The sequence below is a fragment of the Ailuropoda melanoleuca genome, chromosome 4 (assembly GCF_002007445.2).
Source record: "Ailuropoda melanoleuca isolate Jingjing chromosome 4, ASM200744v2, whole genome shotgun sequence".
NCBI lineage: Eukaryota > Metazoa > Chordata > Mammalia > Carnivora > Ursidae > Ailuropoda > Ailuropoda melanoleuca.
Window position 1 is genome coordinate 38,731,163 of NC_048221.1, and position 16,270 is coordinate 38,747,432.

General features: G+C 44.5%; 1 protein-coding gene across 1 annotated transcript in view; it reads left to right on the forward strand.

Moving 5' to 3' along the window:
• The window catches only part of GXYLT2 (glucoside xylosyltransferase 2), a 107,183-nt gene that overhangs the window by 19,322 nt on the left and 71,591 nt on the right, over positions 1 to 16,270 (forward strand). Inside the window, exon 3 of the mRNA XM_034657252.1 lies at positions 9,462 to 9,654. Coding sequence (XP_034513143.1) covers positions 9,462 to 9,654 — 193 coding nt within the window. The remainder of the gene's footprint in view (positions 1 to 9,461; positions 9,655 to 16,270) is intronic.

A 16,270-nucleotide genomic window follows, 5' to 3' on the forward strand; every position in this document is an offset into this window, starting at 1 on the left:
AAGCATGGGCTCTTCAGTCTAGTTCCCTGAGTTTGAATCCTTTCACCGCTAGTTACTAATCATAAAGCAGGTGTATATGTCCAACAATGTCTAAAAGCAGACACGCATACAGATAGACACATAGGCAAGAGTGACAACTTCAGGCTTTGAACACCTACTATATGATAGACCTAGACTTTGTTTAGGAACACAGCCATGTTTTAAATATCATGATCCAAACTAAAAATATGCTATTCATAATTGAATGCACTTATCAAATAATTGTGTTATGCACTACCCCCCTCAAGCAGATTTCTGGCACAGTGTTGACACTATTCATATAATACCATGGCTTCAAGGCAAATGTCAGCTTCTCTGCCTATCTCAGAAGATTAATTGTACTTGATTTAACTCCAAACCATGGGTCATTAAAAGTGATTTAACTGTTAGCACAGTCCTTAGCGTCATGTCTGGGTTTCTAAGTGAAGGCTCTACTCACAGCTCCTGCAGGGAAATTTTTTGTCAGGGGACGAATGTGTTCACAGACCTGTGGTTTGCAGAGAACTTTATTAGTGTCTCTCACTGCCAGCGTGTAGCATGGATATAATTACCCATTACCAGCCTCTCCTTCTAGAGGCTGAAGCAAGGTGTTTCCGCTTCTAAACCGCCACTCTGGCCTCATCTGCAGGCCTTCTGCGGGCTCCAAAAGCTATGGTTTCATCTGGTAGGATTCCACTCGGGAGGGAATCTATTCTTCGCCCCAGTGAGAGTATTCGATTTCTCAACATTCATCTTCTACCATTTTTTTCCCAAAATAGTTCTATGTTTCCTTCCCTATGAAAACAAGTTACCAACAACACTGTTTTAGACTCTATTTTAAAGAACTGAGCTTCTCTGTTAAGCCTCCATTGCCTGCCCGCCACCCCGTCAGGTTTACCTGCGTTAATTCAGCTTGTCAGTTAAGGAGAAGCCCCGGTAAGAGGTAGCAGGAGACAGCAGAAAAGAGGGTCTGAGGAGAACCAATTACTCACTTTAATAATTCAGTGTGTTTTGCAGTAATAGGCTACAAAGTAAATAGCACTACACATAAGTGCCATATTTCATTATTTATACACTCCAGAAATTGAAGTTTAATTAAGTCACACTCTTGAGACTTTTAAGCGATTAAGGAGACGCCTCATCTCGGACAGTGTAGAGCTGGTAAAGCTGCTTCCCCCTCCGAGCCTGCTCGGAATATCATCTTGCGTTTGCACAGGGAGGGCCTGAGCTGGGACCATTGAGACAACGTTTTCCAAATGGCAGTCGATCCCACATCAGAGCCATCATTCTTAAAATATGGCCACGCTACCAGTGCTAACTTGAAACATTAAAAAAAAATCTTTGTTAAACCTAAGTGCATTTATTTATTTAATCATACCTTGATTGCAATACAATCCAAATACCCTTTCAAGGTGTGCAATACTGGCGTTTTTAGTTTATTCGCAGAGTTGTACAACCATTGCCACACCGAATTTCGGAATATTTTCACTACCCTAAAGAAAGAAATCCTGTGCCCATTAAGCCACCACTCCACCTTTGTCGCTTCCCCCGGTCCCTAGTAACCACTAACCTGCTTTATGTCTCTCTGGATTTTCCTACTGTGGACTTTTCCTATCTCTGGAATCGGAAATATGTGGTCTTCTGTATTTTAACAAGCGTCACAGCTCACTGTTTAAAGTTCATACGTGTTATAACATACATCAGCGCTACTTTCCTTTAATGGATGAATGATTTTTCATTTTATGAGTATGCTCCCTTTTATTTATCCATTCATCAGTTGGGGGACATTTGGGTTAGACTCTGGCTATTGTGAATAATGCTGCTATGAACATTTGCACACAACTTTATGTGCGGACATATGTTTTCATTTCTCTTGGGTAGATACATAGGAGCGGAATTGCCTGGTCATGTGGTAGTTCTGTGTTTAACCAGAACTGTGGAATTGTTTTCCAAAGTGGCTGCACTGTTTTATAATCCCACTAGCAATGTGTGAGCGTTCTAATTTCTCCACATTCTGAGTATATTGATTTTAAGGGAAACTTTCTATCACTGCCACTAATTGTCGGTGGTAACGTAAATAGAATTAATCATTGAAACAGACACTAAGAGGATGAAGCAATGTTGATCATTTCTGACTTGGCTGTTGAAGTTTCTGTATCTGAGATCTGCTGTCTTTTTAGTTGAAAGGGAGGGTTAGGTAACATTAGAAAGGTGTTCAAGACATATTAGCACCAAGCTGAGACTTTCTTACTGACGTTGAAAAAGAACTGGGAATGGGATGGCTTTCTCACTCAGAGGCTCAAAGTGATTTGATGCGGTGTCTTAATGATAATTGCAGCTGACACATCACCCTCTGGAACATGCAGAATTTGGAGGCATGGATGCCTATGCAATCCCATCTCATCGTGTTTCAGCAGTCATCTCCATGGTTATGTCATGCAAGTAACTCGGAGGTGGCAGGGGTCATGTTTGTTATGTTTTTTGGGCTTTGTTTTTTCTCACGGTATGTGTTTTCTAATAAAACTAATAAACTCTTAGGTAAATTTGAGAAACTGTCAAGGTGACTACATTCTTGGTAAGATAATAGCTATTTGCCCAGTAATGTCATTTGTGGGAATGTAGTCGAAGGCCCTAATGAAAAGAAGAAAAAAATCCGTTGGCTCACAATGTTTAGTACCAGACTTTTCTGTTTTTTTAATATGACAGAACAGTTGGAAACAACCAACAAAAGGGCTAGACTAATAAGCTCTGGTGTTTTCATTGGATGGACTAGTAGATCGCCAGTTATAATGATCCGGCTATGAAGACTTAAAAAGTAACGAGAAAAATAAAAGAAGCAGATGGAAAATGTGGACAATAAAGTTGTAGGTACACTCTTACTACATCTGTAAAAACATGTATTCAATGGAATATAAACCAGGACATAACATGCAAAGAAAGATTTATAGGGCAAGATTTTTTTCCATTTACCAACATTAACATTTCAAGGTATGTTATATGTATTTGTTTTCATAAATAGAGCATATGCAGGGGCAGAGAGAGAGGGAGAGAGAATCTCAAGCAGGCTCCACACCCTGCACGGAGCCCAAGACGGGGCTCAGTCTCATGACCCTGTGATCACGACCTGAGCTGAAATCAAGTCAGACACTTAAGCGACTGAGCCACCCGGACACCCTTGTTTTATTATTTTTTTTTGATTGGAAGTATACGTTGTGTATTTTGTTCTGATCTTTTTCTGAAGATAGAGATTTTGCTTATTTACATTGCCTTAGATTGATGGTATATAATGTTGTGTCCTTGATATAGATTACATTGAAAGAATTTATAATCACCAGCTGAGGTAAGCTTTTGGAAGGAAATAAGCAAAGACCATGACAGAGAATGAAAGGGAGGGTGCTCCTTTGATGAGGTGGTCAGGGAAGCTCATTGTGCTGTTTAAAAGAGAAGGAGGTGTCTGTGCAAAGGGAAGACTTCCAGGCGGAGGACACAGTAAAAGTCTGGGACGTGAGCACAGCACTGGGTGTCTCGGGTAGAAAGAAGGAAAGGTGGTGGGTGCAGAAGTGCCCAGACTGAAGGGTCAGGAAGCAGGGAGCTTCTTCTAAACAGTAGTTGAAGTCCTGGAGAATGCTGGGAGGAGTTCTGTGAGCGAGGAGCTAAGCTCTCCTTTGAGTTAAGAGCAGTCTCAGGAAGCCGAGAGAGGACACCAACAAAGACAGAAGATAGAATAGTCTTCATCCATAGACGTCACTTTGAAGACATGTTCCATGTCCAGGTGTGGTAGTGAAGAGCAAAAAGGACACCAGCCCAGCTACTGCATCGAGTGTCCTGGGGCAGGGGAGGAAGAGCAGTGTCCACGTGGCAATCTGCTGGGGAGGCGGCATTCTCACGAGGCAGCCATGTTCCCATTACGGCAAGACGTGGAGAGGATACCCTGAGAAAAGGCTGAGCCCGGAGTGGGTTTTCCTGAGGGCGTGGGGGAAGAGTTTGCGAGAGAAAGGAGAGGTGAGAGGTCAGCTCACATCATTAGCTCTTGGCTATAGTCAATAACAAGGGGTGTTCTTAATAAGCCAACTCCAGGACTGCCCCCAAGACCCACTGATTGGGCATCTCTTGTGGCGTGGAGGGTTGCATGTTTACAGGTATCTGCAGTGACTGACGTGTGAGCTGGGTAGGGAATCCCCTGCACTAGATGGTATCTGGTATCTCTTCCAGCTACCTGACTACAAGAGCGCGGGGCTTTGGATCAGGGCCCTAGCAGTGAGCAACAAAGAAGAAATGGATTCAGTGAGCATTTCAAAGGCTGACTCAAGGTGAGACTATGAGAGAGGTGGAGCTAGTCAAAGGGGATTGGAAACGTTTTTAAGCCCTACATTAGGACTCCTTTTTGATTTGTAAACTGTAAATTTGTTTCCATGTGGCTTAAGCAAAAGGAAATGTACTGGCTTAAAAATTGAGCTCTCTGGGAGCACTTGGGTGGCTCATTCAGTTAAGTGTCTGACTCTTGATCTTTGCACAGGTCATGATCTCAACGTTGTGAGATTGAGCCCCACGTTGGGCTCCGCACTGGGTGTGGAGCCTGCTTAAGATTTTCTCTCTCCATCTCCCTCTGCCCCTCTCCTGCTTGTGCTCGCTGTCTTTCTCTCTCTCAAAAAAAAAAAGGAACTGTCCTCAGTTATGGTCAGGTGCCCCTGGATCCAGGTGCTTACGTAGGGCCAGGAAAGATGTGACCTGCCACCTTTTGGCCCTGCTTTCTACTGTGTTGACTCCCATTCAGGCTCTATCAGTGTGGTGGCTGAGACAGTTCCCATCAGTTCCATCCTTAGTTGGAAGCTTCTCAAAGTCCTGGACAGCAAGTGTCTACTCCAGTTCCCTTTTATAAAGTATAAATAACATAGCTAGCCATCAGTCCGAGCAGTGCTGCAGTTCCCCACTGCCCATTCCCTTCCCAAACTCTGTAATCCAAGGGGTTAAGGAGTTTTAGGTTCATAGACCGGACTTCCCTTGATCCTTGAGAGGTCTCAAGGGACATTTGAGTGGCACTGTGTGTGCCATCAGTAGGAGTGGGTGAAAGGCACACCATTTCAGTGCCCTTAAACTTGATGGTTCATTGGGATCACAACACAAATGCTTAGTGCCTGAAGCCTGAGATTTTGAATGTAACATGAGAGGTAACAGAGGGGGAGCAGCAAAGGTCTCATTAAATCCCAACCATGGATACTTGAACTGCCACTAGGAGAGGCCTTTATTTTTCTTCTTTAATACCTGTCACCAGACACCAAGAAAGAGCACAGTCCCCAGCCCCTGCTTTTTGTGCTGTGCAGACCCAAATCACGGAGGCCTGTAGAGGAGCTCTCTATGCCGCAGGGGGTGCAAGCCTTTTTTTAATTAAAAAAAAAAGTTGTTGGGGCGCCTGAGTGGCTCAGTCAGTTCAGTGTCTGACTCTTGGTTTTGGCTCACGTCATGATCTCAGGGTCATGAGATCAAGCCCCGTGTCAGCTCTGCTCAGCACAGAGTCTCCTTGAGAGTCTGTTTCTCCCTCTCCTTCCCCCTGCCGCTCCTCCCCTTGCTGGCTAATGCACGCATGTGTGTGCGCACGCACTCTCTCAAATAAAGTCTTTTTAAAAAAGTTGTCAAATAGTTTGGGCATACAAAAAATAAAGAAAATGACATAATGAATTTCTGTGTACCTGGCGCTCATCTTAAGAAATAAGAATTTAAATCCCCAGAAATAACCACTATCCTGCATTTGATGTTTTATCATCCTCAAGCACGTTTACTTTCACTACATAAGTCTGTGAGCAACATACAGTGCTATTTTGCTTCTTTTTAAGCTTCATCTAAAAGGTATCGTTCTATAGGGCGCCTGGGTGGCTCAGTCGGTTAAGCATCTGTCTTTGGCTAAGGTCATGATCCCGGGGTCCTGGGGTCAAACCCTGCATGGGGCTCCCTGCTTAGCGGGGAGTCTGCCTCTCCCTCTCCATCTGCTTCTTCCCCAGCTCATGCTCTCTATCTCAATAAATAAATAAATAAAATCTTAGAAAAAATTAAATGGCATCATTCTATTGCTATCCTTCTGCAAGTTGCTTTTTTCCACTTTGACTTATGTTGGTACGTGATAGTCTGGTGTGTTCGTTTTCACTGCTATGTAGTATTCCTCTTAAACATATTGTATATATTCATGATTCACCTATGTGTGGACAGTGAAGTTATTTCCAGTTCTTCACTATTACAAACAGGGCTGCTGTGAGCCTTCTTGAATGGGTCTTGTGCAAATGTGCAAGACTTTCTTCAGATGATATAGTAGGCATAGAACTGGATGGCTGGTGGGGGTCGCTGCCTCTTCATTCCTGCTAGATGTTACCAAATGGCTGTCCTAAATGTTTGGGTTAACTTACATCACCCCTGGCTATTTCTTTCTTTCTTTTGTTTAAGAGAGAATCTTCAGCAGGCTCCATGCCCAGCACAGAGATCTCACAACCCTGAGATCACGAGCTGAGCAGAAATCAAGAGCCGGACATTTAGCTGCCTGAGCCACCCAGGCACCCCACCCCTGGCTATTTCTGAGCTGTTCTCTGCCTTCATAACCACTCCAGAGCTTGGGGTGGGTAGACTTTTACTTTATTCCTTACGTTTTGTCAATCTGAAAATAAAATGGAATCCCTTTACTGTTTAAAATTAGTGTTTTCCTGATTACTAAGGTGAGAGTTTTCTGTTCATGTGGAAGCCCAATTAGGAAAGCTCAACTGGGCAAAGTTATTTGTGACGGGGCAGTGGTTCATATTTAAGATATCTGTGCTGTTGCATTGATCGTTTTAGTACCTTGGGTGATCCCAGTGTTCTTAAATATTGAACATAATTTTAGGCAAACAAGTTTGCATGAAATCTCTTTTATAGCATGTTTTGGCCTGTCTTTTGCCTTTTTTTTTTAATTGACTATGATTTTAGCATTATCTGCGACACATCCTTCCCATCGTTTTACATAAGTTAATTGGGAGCTGGCTTTAATAGTGGGCCTGAGAACTTGCCCGCAGAGCTGAGGAAGAGAAGTCATCTGAGTCCCTTCGGCAGGGGTCCTTGAATTTACCAGGCACAATCCTGATTTAGTACCTGTGCTCTGTCTCCTCTGCCTGGAATGTTCCTCACCTAGAAATGCACATGACTCACTTCCTCACCTCCTTCAAGTTGTCATCAGATTTCACCATCTCAGTGAGGACTTTCCCAACTCTGCACTGTATAAAAATACCTACCAGCCCGTCAGCCACTGTTGCAGCCCGCTCTGCTCAAGGGTGTATTTCCTTCATGGCCCTTATCACTGGATAACTTTCTATGCAAGTGAGGAAGTTACTGCTACTTCCTTCTTTGTCTTTCCCCTGCCACCCTTGGAATACAGTTTCTGCAGGGGCAGGCATCTTTGTCTGTTGTGTCCACTGCTGTCTTCAGGTACCTAGAACAGTGCCTGGCATGTAGTCCTCACTATAGCTTTGTTGATTAATACATGATCTGAAGTTAGCAGGGAAAAGAGAGCAGAGGAGAGCATTTCTGAGAGAGACACACAGAGAGAGAGAGAGAGAGAGAGAGAGACAGGGAGAATGCATGTGCCAAGACCTGGAGACAACCCAGCAGTCTGCTGAGCAGAAACGAAAATGGATGGAGAGCATGAGTATGTGTGACTATGGCCACGATTATGAATGTCTGTCCCCCAAGACCGGGGGTGCTGGAGGCAGTTGCTAGAGATGTCAATAGGAGCCATGATCACCAGTTTGGACTCAATCTTTTTTTTTTTTAAAGATTTTATTTATTTATTCAACAGAGATAGAGACAGCCAGCGAGAGAGGGAACACAAGCAGGGGGAGTGGGAGAGGAAGAAGCAGGCTCACAGTGGAGGAGCCTGATGTGGGACTCGATCCCATAACGCCGGGATCACGCCCTGAGCCGAAGGCAGACGCTTAACCGCTGTGCCACCCAGGCGCCCCTGGACTCAATCTTGAGGACAGCCAGGAGCCCTTACGTTATTTTAATCAAAAGAATCACACATTCCTATTTGCATTCTAGAAGAACATCACTCTGGTGCCAACAAGAAGAAAGCATAGGGTGGGAGTTATAGGATAAGACTGGAGGCAGGTGGCCCATCTAGGGAGCTGTCACAGTGGTCAAGGTGAGAGAAGATGGTGGCCTCATCGGGTAGCAACAGGGGGATGAAAAGAAGCAGACGACAACTGCGGAAGATACTTCGGATGTCTCTAGTGTTGCTCTGTGAACCATGAAATTGGTGGGATCTGAGTATCTCTCGGCGTCTGAGCTTAGCTGAGCTTCCACTAAGCACGCTCTTAAGTTAATCAAATTGGAAAGCTGTCCGAGGTGCTCTGCCCACACCCTCACCTCTCCGCCTGCTGAAAGAAATCTGGAGCAAGACTGCCATATTCAACAGAGCCGTGGATCATGGAGCAGTGTGCTGATTGGACTGGAAGGTTTTGGAAGGAAGGTAGCATTCCATGTCCAAGTTTCCCTGGCCTCCAAGTCTTTTGTGCAAGTAAATTAGTTTCATTTGTCTCAGGGCACCTTTTCCAGGCCAACTCCTTCCAACTTGCCTGCAAATGTCTCTCAGTGGTGTGTTTGAGGCTTGGCTGTGTCTCCTTGTCTGGAACAAATCTTTTATTACGAGGAAATAGCTGGATGATGATTCGGACCTCTTGGACCCTATTGCCCTCTCAGCTGTTGACTCAGTATTTGATACCTTGGTGATTTTCAGCTTAACCTGCCTCCTCTCCTGCCTGTTTCTCATTAATACAACTTACATACTGGAAGCTGAATTTCAAACCTACCACCTCAGCAATTTTGAGCGAGACAGTTAGGATTAACACCTGTTTCTCAAGACTCTCCAAAGATGTGATGGAGGCACATGTGTTATTTTCTTTGCTCACCTCCCAGGCTCACAGGATTTTCCTTTGGTGCGGTGGTCATGCATTCCACCGCAACCTAAAACCATCCAGATGATGGGAATATCATGTTGCTCGTTTCACATGGGAAAGCCACAACCCACCCTCGTCTTGTTCATGTTGCGTTCAAATCTAATTTGCGTGGCCCGTGTGAGTGTGAGCAGCACAGCCCGTGTGTCAGCTGTTGGAAGTTTAGCAATACTATTTCCAAACACGGCCCATTCGGCAGCCAGCAGGCACTCGACAGCTGAGCAGGGCAGAAAAAGTCTCAGACACCTATGGCCGTCCAAACAGTGACTCATCCTGCTATTGCCAGGATAAATATGGGAATAAATGGTATTTTTCTCTAAGCAGGAAGAATTGTCAAAATGCTTATCACTTTATAAAATATAACAGATTGTGCCTGTTCATGTTTTGAAATGTTCCAACCATTCACTAGCTGGGTGTTTTTTCTTTTTTAATTTTATGAGTTTATTAATAGGTCTAACTTGTTTTTCTTCTTCCTAGGAGGCCTGGAGAACTCAGGGGTTTTCAGGCTGTGCTGCCCCCGGAGCTCTGGATCCACTTGGCCGTGGTGGCCTGTGGCAAGCGGCTGGAGGAGACCCTGGTCATGCTCAAGTCCGCTGTGCTCTTTAGCCACAGGAAGATCCAATTCCACATCTTCACGGAGGACTCTCTGAAGCCCGAGTTTGATAAGCAGGTGAATTTGTGGCAATGGTGGTGTGGTAGTTACCGAGCGCAGACAGACCGCATCGTGGGAGACGCACGTCCCCTTCACTAGTGGGATTCGCTACTGTCTGCGGCCTTCTCTGCTGTGTGACCATCTGCTCTTGACTCTGAGCCTTACTGCTCTCGTATATAATTTAGGGATACTTTACACCTACCTTACAGCGATAGTGTGAGGGTCCTATGAGATGATATACTTGAAGCACTTGACCCAGGGCTTGAGCCCTCTGGTGTCATTACTGTGGCTTTTGTGGAGGGGACAGGTAGCTTTCTACAAATTCTATTCATGTAGGTTTTTTGAATGACAAGTAATAAATGTTCATTAAAATAAACTCAAATGATATAGATTTCATCCTTTAAAAGGTAGGAGTCCTTGGGACCCTCAGTCTAACACAAGAAACTATCTGAGTTAACAATTTTGAGTTATTCTTCTGTATTTTTCATGTACAAGTGTGTGTTTGAGTGTGTGTTTAACTATGTGGATGTATGTATATGTGTGTAAATGTGTATTTGTATGTATAAACATATACCTATATAACACAATTGTATATGCCCAGATTAAAATGTATTTCTTTTATATATATTTTTTAGAGTTTTTAAAGTTTATTTGAGAGAGAGAGCGCACAAGCAGGGGGTAGGAGCAGAGGCAGAGGGAGAAGCAGCCTCCCAGCTGAGCAGGGAGCCCCATATGGGGCTTGATCTCAGGACCCCAGGATCATGACCTGAGCCGACGGCAGATGCTTAACCGGCTGAGCCACCCAGGCGTCCCTATATTTCTTTTATAAAGTCAAGGTTATTCTCTGTGTGTCGTACTGAAACTTGCTTTTTCTCCCTTAAAACCATATTGTCAGCATCGTTCCAGGTCAGGACTCAGACATTCTTACCTCATCTTTTCTGGTGACTGTGTAGTATTTTATTATGTGTCTGGATCCCTGTTTAGTTGGCTGTTCCTATACTGAGGAACAAGTACTGATTTTTTTTTACCAGGACACGAAGAGAGCTTTGGAAATACCTCTTCTCCCCAGGGTAGGTACGTGTGTGACTTTGCAGACCAAACTTCACTTTGTCTTGGCTGTTTGCTCTTGTGGTAAGGCCTTGAGTGCTGGAAGAGTGAGAAGCGGTTCGTTTTGTATCCGCCGACTTGGGTCAGCAGGGCAGCTCCTGTCCCCAGGCTGGCTGCCCTAATGAGAAAAGCCGAAGAAGCGTGTTGGGCCGAGAAAGGCTGTAAACAGAGAGCTAGAAAACGGGTAATGTTTTCTAAAGAAAAATATCCCCTTGACATCTTCACCAGGAGAAGCCAAATAGTCTCAAAGCTTTGAAATTGATTGGAAAATGCCCTGAAAAAAGATCTGAGTCAAAGGAAAGGGAAGAGGTTGGCACACACATGGTTTGCTGCTTTGCAGCTTGGTGAAAGGAGGTGGTGATGATAATTACCATTTATCAAGGGCTTCTGATTTATGATTTACCCCTCCTTNTGCCCTGAAAAAAGATCTGAGTCAAAGGAAAGGGAAGAGGTTGGCACACACATGGTTTGCTGCTTTGCAGCTGTGGTGAATGGAGGTGGTGATGATAATTACCATTTATCAAGGGCTTCTGATTTATGATTTACCCCTCCTTAACACCCACCAGACAGTAGCAATCATGTCCCTCTTTTGCAAAGAGTATTTAGTGATCTGCTCATCAGGTGTCGGTTCAAGGTCACAGCCTCAAACCTCCATGAGCTTAACCAGCGTACCATACTGCGTCTCCAACTAATAGACAGAAGACTCATCCGAGAAACTCAGCTCCCCTGTGTACTTGCTGCCAGATCTCAGGCCAGCCTTGTGGCCTTTCAGAGCTGCAGCTTCCCTGTCTGTAACTTGAAGTGAACAACACTGATAAAAGAGCTAAGGTATCTGGAATCAGGATAGGCTAGGTCAGGCTGCCTTAACACCTCCCAAAAAGCTCAGAGAGACTTTCCATGTGCCTGCTGTTTGTCTCACACAGGCACTTACGTCTGGGACTGAAGATGACAGTGATTATTCATGCTTTTTTTTTAAGTTTGTTTATTGTTTTTGGTAATCTCTACACCCAACGTGGGGTTTGAACTCACGACTCTGAGGTCAGGACTCGCATACTCTTTTGGCTAAGCCAGCCAGAGGCGCCCCAAGGCTATTCGTGCTTTGAGTTGCACCTGCTAGAACACTTGGCCTCTAAAGTTCTTGGGATGCCATGCAGGAAAGAGAGAGACAAGTGGATCACAACTGTGCATTTCCCTCCCTCAGCTTGACAGTGACACGAGTCTTTTCCACTCATATTGAGCTGTCCAGAAGCAGTCACAAGGCTCACCCAGCGGCAAGGGGCTGAGCAGTGCTCAGTGTGCGGGAAGGGAGGAAACTGGCTGTGGACAAACTCTAGCAATGTCTTGCATGATATCCGTCTAACAAGTATTTATTGAGTCCCCACTGGGAGCTAGAGGCTGGGACATGAGGCTGGAGCTGAACAAAGAGACTTGAACTTAAAGAAGATAAGAGGAAGGAAGATGTGTGTGTATAACTATGTATATGGGGCAGATCATATCTTCCAAAGAAGCTCACAGTGGCCCCACCTTCTGTTATTCGCACCCTAGTGTGCTTCCCTCCTTCGCTGTCCCGAGGGTTGGCCTTTGGGACCAGCAGCATAGGGAAGACACGATGCTATGTCAGTTCTGAGATTCGGTTTCAAAAGGCACTGCGCTTCCTATCCCGTCTGCACTCACGTTCTCTTCTGGCTCCCCTGCTGTGGGGTTAGCCACTTTCATGTCAGAGCAGCCCTTGGAGAGGCCTACATGGTGAGGAATCGGGGCTTCTTGTGCCGCTCACGTGAGTGAGCTTGGAGACAGAACCTTCCACCCCACCAGGCCTTCAGATGACTGCAGCCCAGCCAGTAGTTGGACTACACCCTCGTGAGAGGCCCTGGGCCAGAACACCCCAGCTTGCAGATCGTCGACCCTAAGAAACTACATGAGAGAATGCATTTTAGTGGTTTTGAGCCACTAAGTTTTGGGGATAATTTGTTAAAAGGTGATATAGCTAATACACATGCATCTATATATGTCATCTAGCTGTACATACAAAATAGAGTATGCTACATGTAATGTTCACGTGACATTTGAGGCTAGGGCATAGAAAGAATATAGCTTCTGCCTGGCTTTCTTGGGATGCCTGCCCCAGGAACCTGGCCAGCATGGGGTGAGGAAGCCCAAACTAGACCATAAGGAGAGATCGTGTGGAGAGACCCACTCAGAGAAGAGCTGAGGTCCCCGGCCCGTAGCTGGAGGACATGTGAATGGACTAGCATTCAGCTGATTCCAGCCCCCAGGCTTCAGAGCTTCTAGCTGAGACCGCAGACATCATGCAGCAGTGTAAGCCGCCCCTTCTGTACCTTGTCCAAATTCCTGACCCATGGAATCTGTGAGCATAATAGATGGTCACTTTATACCACTAAGTTTGGGGGTAATTAGCTATGATGGCTGCTTTCCTCAGGTCTTTGTTAGACCAACGGAGCTCAACTAACAAAGGAAATTGTAATAGGGTGTTCAAAGACAGGCAGGACATCTGGCCTCATCCCTTTCTTTTCCATGCAGGGATTATGGTGCCAGTTTAGATATAAAACCTTGTCTCTTATGGAAGTCACACCACTGTCCTCAGTCTCAGTTATTCCATCAGTACGAAGGGCAAATGCTCCGTGCTCTGTTATTACAGAGCATACTTGCGAGGCTGAATCAGACGATCTGTTTATTCTTTCATTCCACAAAGCTTTGGACCATCTCCCGTACCTTGTTAGCCCTAAAGTAGTAGGGCAGCAGCTGCTGGTTTGCGTGTCACCCCAGGAGATGCTGGTATGGAGAGGCAGGGTCTACCACCCTTTGCAAGGGTCTCACTTCCAACACTGAGGCATTGTGGGAATATCCAGTTTCTTGTGATAACTTCCCACGAAGCTCAGGGCCGTGTATCTCAGGGTAAAAACAAAACAAAGTGCCAGTTGACCTCATGATTCCTCTGGAAGCTGCTTTATGGGCGAATTTTACTCTATTCACGTAGAATTTTTTTTTTAATTTTTAAGCCGTGTAAGTACAATATGTGTGATGCTATTTACCAAGTATAATGTAGATACTTAATATTTTGGAGTTTCATTTATTTTTGTCATCTCTCAATATAGAAGCTGAAAATGCCAGCTGGTTGATTTCCTAGCCTCTCCTGGCAGCTCGGGAATCAAACATGTGTTTTAAGTTTGGCGCGTCTATCGGGAAAAATTGGGACACAGAAAGGGGGATAGCCACCAATCCATTCTGGTGATGGGTGGGCCAGTGCGATAGCAACATCCTCTGTGTGTGTGTGTGTGTGTGTGTGTGTGTGTCTGCCAGCCACAGGAAGAGGTGTCAACAGGAACTTCAGTTGCTGGAGCTGGTATACTATTCAGATACATGCATTGAAACAAATGTAAATGGACTGAACATTCCAGTTAAAAGACACAGATTGGCAAAGGTAGATAAACCCTTCTGGAAGATCAAACAGTCGAGGAAAACAGCAGACCATGGAACCTTCCCATTCTCCTTCCACGGCTGATTTGGGGCTGTTGTGGCAGGACACGGACTGAGTATCTGTCCCTGGTGTCCATTATGATGGGTCAGTGTTGTCACACTGTTTATGGCCAGTGTCGGTTCTGAAGAGTCAGTGCACTTGTGCAGGCTATTTGTGCCTGGCGTGGGTTCTGATCGGTCAGCGGCCCTCAGAAATACTTATCAAATACTTTATCACTCTTCCTCTTTCTCTTTCTGAGATTTGTCTCTCATATATCCATCTCAAAGTTGCAAATTTAAAGCATGATCAGTGATAAGTTTCTTCAGGCATTTCAAACATATAAGTAATATATGTACATTGTAAAAAAAAAAGTCATAAAATTATAAATAAAAAAAATAAACCACATTCATGGTCAGGGAGAGCAATTTTGGTATGTTTACTTATATTCTTTTTTTTTCATATCAACATCAGAAATGGGATCATCTGCTATATTCCCTTTTTAATCACTGCATCTTGTATTACTGAATTTCTTCAAAACTGGGGTTGTCCAATTTTTCCTGTAAAAGACCAGACAATAGCTTTTGTAGGCTTTGCAGGCCGTGTGGTCGTGTAGCTACTCAACTCTGACATCCAGTGTAAAAGCAGCCATAGCAATATGTAAACAATTAGGTGTGACAGTGTTCCAATAAGACTTTGACTTATGGACACTCCACTTAAAAGCTCATGTGACTTCCACGTGTTGCAAAATATTACTCTTGTTTTTACTTTCTCCAGCTACTTTAAAATGTCTAATCATTCTTGGCTTGTGTGCTTTCCGTAGCAGGCTGGATTTGGTCCTTGTCCTACCAACCGTTTGCAGACCCTCACTGTACGATGTTGTCACCAGGAGCTGCATGATATTCTGTTATGTAGACATACCCTGGAGCGTATTTAACCATGCTGTTTAGGTTGTTTCCAACTCTGTTCTGTTACAGACAACATTATGATAAACAACCTTGTCATAAATACGAATGGACTTTGGGAATTTTTTCTTAGGCGTAGAACTATTGTGTCAGTGGGGAAGCATTAACTCAAAAACTTAAGAAGATTCACAGATGGCAGATAAGCACACGAAAGGAGGCTCAACATTATACGTCACTGGGGAACTGCAGAGGAAAACAATGAGATACCACCACACACCTTCTAGAATGGCTAAAATCCACAACATTGACGACACAAAATACTGCCAAGGATGTGCAGCAACAGAAAATCTCACTCATTGCTGGTGGGAATGCAAGACGGTACAGCCACTTCGGAGAGCAGTCTGACACTTTCTTAGAAAGCTAAGTGTAGACTGGCCATACAGTCCAGCAGTCGCACTCTTTGGTATTTACCTAGGTGAACTGAACAATTGTCTGCACAAAGCCCTGCACGTGAATGTTTATGTCAGCTTTATTTGTAATCACCCCAAACAGAAGGCAACCAAGATACCCTTCTATGGGGAAGTGTATAAACGAACCATTATGTAGCCACACAATGGACTATTATTTGGTGATAAAAAATAAAGAAGGTACCCACCCACCAAAAGACACGGAGGAACCTCAAGTGCATATTGCTGTGTGTAAGAAGCCAATCTGAACGGGCTATACATTGTATGATTCCTACTCTATCACATTCTGGAAAACGCAAAACTAAGAGACAGTACAATCATTAGTGGTTGTAGGAATTCAGTGGGAGGGAAGGAGGAAGGGGTGAACAGGTGGAACAGAGGAGGTTTTTGGGGTGCTGAAAGTATCCTGTAATGGTGGTTACCTGACATTATGCATCTGTCGAAGACCATAGAATGTACAATACAAAGAGTGAACCTTAGGGTAAGCTATGGGCTGTATTTACTAACGTATTGATACTGGTTCATCAGCTGTAACAAACACAGCACACTAATGCAAGATGTAGGTAACGGGAGAGTGTGGAGGTGGGGGAGAAGGGGGGGTAGATGGGAACTCTGTGCTTCCTGCTCAATTTTCCTGTGAACACAAAACTACTCTAAAATATAAAGCCCATTGGGGCGCC